General features: G+C 33.5%; 1 protein-coding gene across 2 annotated transcripts in view; it reads right to left on the bottom strand.

The window, feature by feature from the left end:
• Nucleotides 1-3,043, bottom strand: part of LOC107733497 (phosphatidylinositol-binding clathrin assembly protein-like) — a 20,633-nt gene that overhangs the window by 13,523 nt on the left and 4,067 nt on the right. For both annotated transcript variants that reach the window (XM_016545131.1, XM_016545132.1), the window contains exons 2-5: nucleotides 2,373-2,515; nucleotides 2,072-2,147; nucleotides 1,851-1,953; nucleotides 1,597-1,690 (exon numbers count right to left, since the gene is read on the bottom strand). In XM_016545131.1, coding sequence (XP_016400617.1) covers nucleotides 1,597-1,690; nucleotides 1,851-1,953; nucleotides 2,072-2,147; nucleotides 2,373-2,515 — 416 coding nt within the window. The remainder of the gene's footprint in view (nucleotides 1-1,596; nucleotides 1,691-1,850; nucleotides 1,954-2,071; nucleotides 2,148-2,372; nucleotides 2,516-3,043) is intronic.

The raw sequence follows: 3,043 nt of genomic DNA, 5'->3' as shown, positions 1-3,043 counted from the left end.
ATACAATTGATATTCATTATGTATACTACATATTTACATAAGTATTGAACACATCACCATTTTTCTCAGTAAATATATTTCTAAAGGTGCTGTTTACATGAAATTTTCACCAGATGTCGGTAACAATGCAAGTAATCCATACATACAAAGAAAGCAAAACAAATAAGTTCAGAAATTAAGTTCTGTGTAATAAAGTAGAATGACCCAGGGATTTTGATAAATCACGGTCGCACCACCGGACATTTTTTTATTCATCTAGATGAAAAAAAACACTAAAATCATTTAGAATTTAAAATGATAATATGAATTTATGTGCACACAACATTCTTAATGTTTGAACAATTGCAATTGCAATTATTATTTTTGTATTTGTCGAAAATCGTCATTGATATGATATATGATATGATATATATATATATATATATATGCCGCATTATACATATGTATAATATAATATAATAATAAAACATAATATAAAAAACTTCAATGAAGCAACTCATTTTTTCAACTCATCAACTCATTTTTGTTTACTTACTTGTGCTGTTTGACTTTTGTATAAATGCAATATCACATGAGTAGCCATGTAATATCTCTCTTTTCTACAGCCAAATCACACTCATGCTGATATAAAGCTGTGTGCACATTGTGGTGGCAGAAAAACACTGGTAACAAGTGGGAGTAAACTCCATGGAATAAGAGAATTTGAGAATAAGAGAAGAGATTGTGCCTTTTGATGTCAGAATCGGAATGCAAATAATTTTTATAGAATACTGTTGTCAAAGACGCCATTTGAAACTCAACGCAGACGTTTAAACGGACAGACTATGAATGAAACCTGCTGTGATTACCCTATTTTAAAAGCATAAATTTGATTTAAACAATAAGTCTACATAATATTCACATTCGCAGTTCATATGGGACATATTTTATTTACAGTTACAGCATGAAATACTGTTTAAACCTATAACATTTTACATAACATTTACCTATTTTATCTCACAATTCTGACTTTTATTTCTCGCAAATGCAAGTTTATATCTCCTAGTTCAGACTTTATAACTCGATTTAACTCAACAACTGCGAGTTTGTCAATTCTGAGGAAAAAAGCCAGAAGTGTGGGATATAAACTCATGATTCTGAGCTGAGGGGAAAAGAGAAAATGACGAGTTGATTTTTCTTATCAGTATTGTGACACATAATCTTGGATTTGGAAGAAAAATTGTGAAATATTTCACAATATTTCAGAATTGTGAAATATTAACTCAAAATTACCTTTTTTATTCTTTTATTCCATGGCTTCCATAGACCGCTACTTTAAAACTGACATTTTCTACCACCAGATAGGCTCCGCCCACAAAAACACTGAAATTGGTCTATACTTTGACAACATTCCCTTCTATTGGATCCACATGTGTTAAATAATGCACGATATTTAATTTAAAAAAAGAAAAGAAAAAATGAAATGCAGTGTTGTGTAAAACTGCCGAGACGGAAGAGCAGATGTGAAATAATTATACCAATAAAAATCATTCATTTTATTTGTTTTATTCACACAAAATTTTGGCTTTGGAATCTGAGGTATTTTATATCCTGTACCTCAAAGTCCAGAAGGGCGTCCAGCTGATTCTGAATGATAGGTAGAGTCTTCATCAGCTTTTCTATGCTCATACTGCGCATCACTCCATCCGTCCTGCGCAGAACATATTAATGGTGTGAGGTTATACATATTTGAAACTGACAGGTGTGACCACAACTGTACACCTTCAAAGGCTGCCGTTCTTTCTGCAGTAATGCTGCCATTTGTCTTATTTGGCTCATTAAGGAATATTTCCCCAGAGCAGACGCCTCACCCTCTCTTCATCTTGGTGAAATCAGCTGCGACGAGTCTGTAGGACAGAGCCCTCTCAGTCAGATACCTGCTGTAACGTCTAATGTAGATGGACATATCATAACCTAGAAGAGACGTTCAATGATACAGTGCTTTAGGCCACTTAAAGCTTCACATACAGCATAAATCTGATGAGAAGGTTCAAAAACAAAATTATTATGAAGTATTAACCATAAAACATACCTTGTAATGCGCCTTTATCTACGAAATTATTCAAGTTAAAGAGTGTGCTTCTTGATGCAAGGTACTGGATAAACCTCTGGATGATAAAAAGCAAGTGCAGGGTTATCGGTAGAGCAAACTGAGCAGAATAACAACAATAAAGATCTACTGAAAAACATAAAAACAAGAAATATTATGTTTCCCAGCTACCTGAAAATCTGACAGAATGGTCCTGGCAAGTACTTTTACATTGATTTTGTGACACACTACATTTCATTGAGAAGCTGACAAGAACAACAAGAATTCAAGCAGCGACTCTTACCTCATTGCCGTACATCATGAGGTGGTGTGTAGTAATGAGAGCTTTAAAGACCACCACCCAGCTTTGATTTGCTGTCCTCTCAAACAATGTGTCAGCCAAGTGAGGTATATTCACGTTCAGCTCATTGGTGCAGTGCATTAGATCTGCGGATGGTGAGCAAAACAGAGCAGAAGCAATGACTGTACATGATCCAGGACTATTGTATTGTGGTTGAAAAAGTCTGTGGACCTACTTATTAGTTCAGTAGGGTACAACGGGGCTAAAGGCCCACCTTAAGAAAAAATGTGCTATTCACTGCACCTAAAATGCATAATTGCAGAAAAAATATATACGTTGTATTGAACATTAATGGAGCTACATATTTTGTGTGAAAATAAATCATTCAAGTTGTTTATTTTGTTTAAAAATCTTATAAATGTATGAGATGGCAAGAGGGGCCTTACCCCACACACGGGGTAAAAGGCCCACCAGCATGGGGTAAAAGGCACACGGTATTGATACAAATACATGTTTTTTTTAAAATAATGTCTAAGTTAATACTTGTTAAAAACAATCACTTTAGCAAAGTTTGTACTATTTTCTGCTTATTTTGAAAAATAAAAGAATTAATTTTTGTTCAATAAATATACTGTCATTAAAATATGTTAATATAAAAAATATATTTTAAAATA

This window comes from Sinocyclocheilus rhinocerous, unplaced genomic scaffold, assembly GCF_001515625.1.
Source record: "Sinocyclocheilus rhinocerous isolate Xijiao unplaced genomic scaffold, SAMN03320098_v1.1 scaffold69, whole genome shotgun sequence".
Classification (NCBI taxonomy): Eukaryota; Metazoa; Chordata; class Actinopteri; order Cypriniformes; family Cyprinidae; genus Sinocyclocheilus; species Sinocyclocheilus rhinocerous.
The sequence above is the reverse complement of the archived record's forward strand: the minus strand, read 5'-3'. Positions and strand labels throughout refer to the sequence as shown.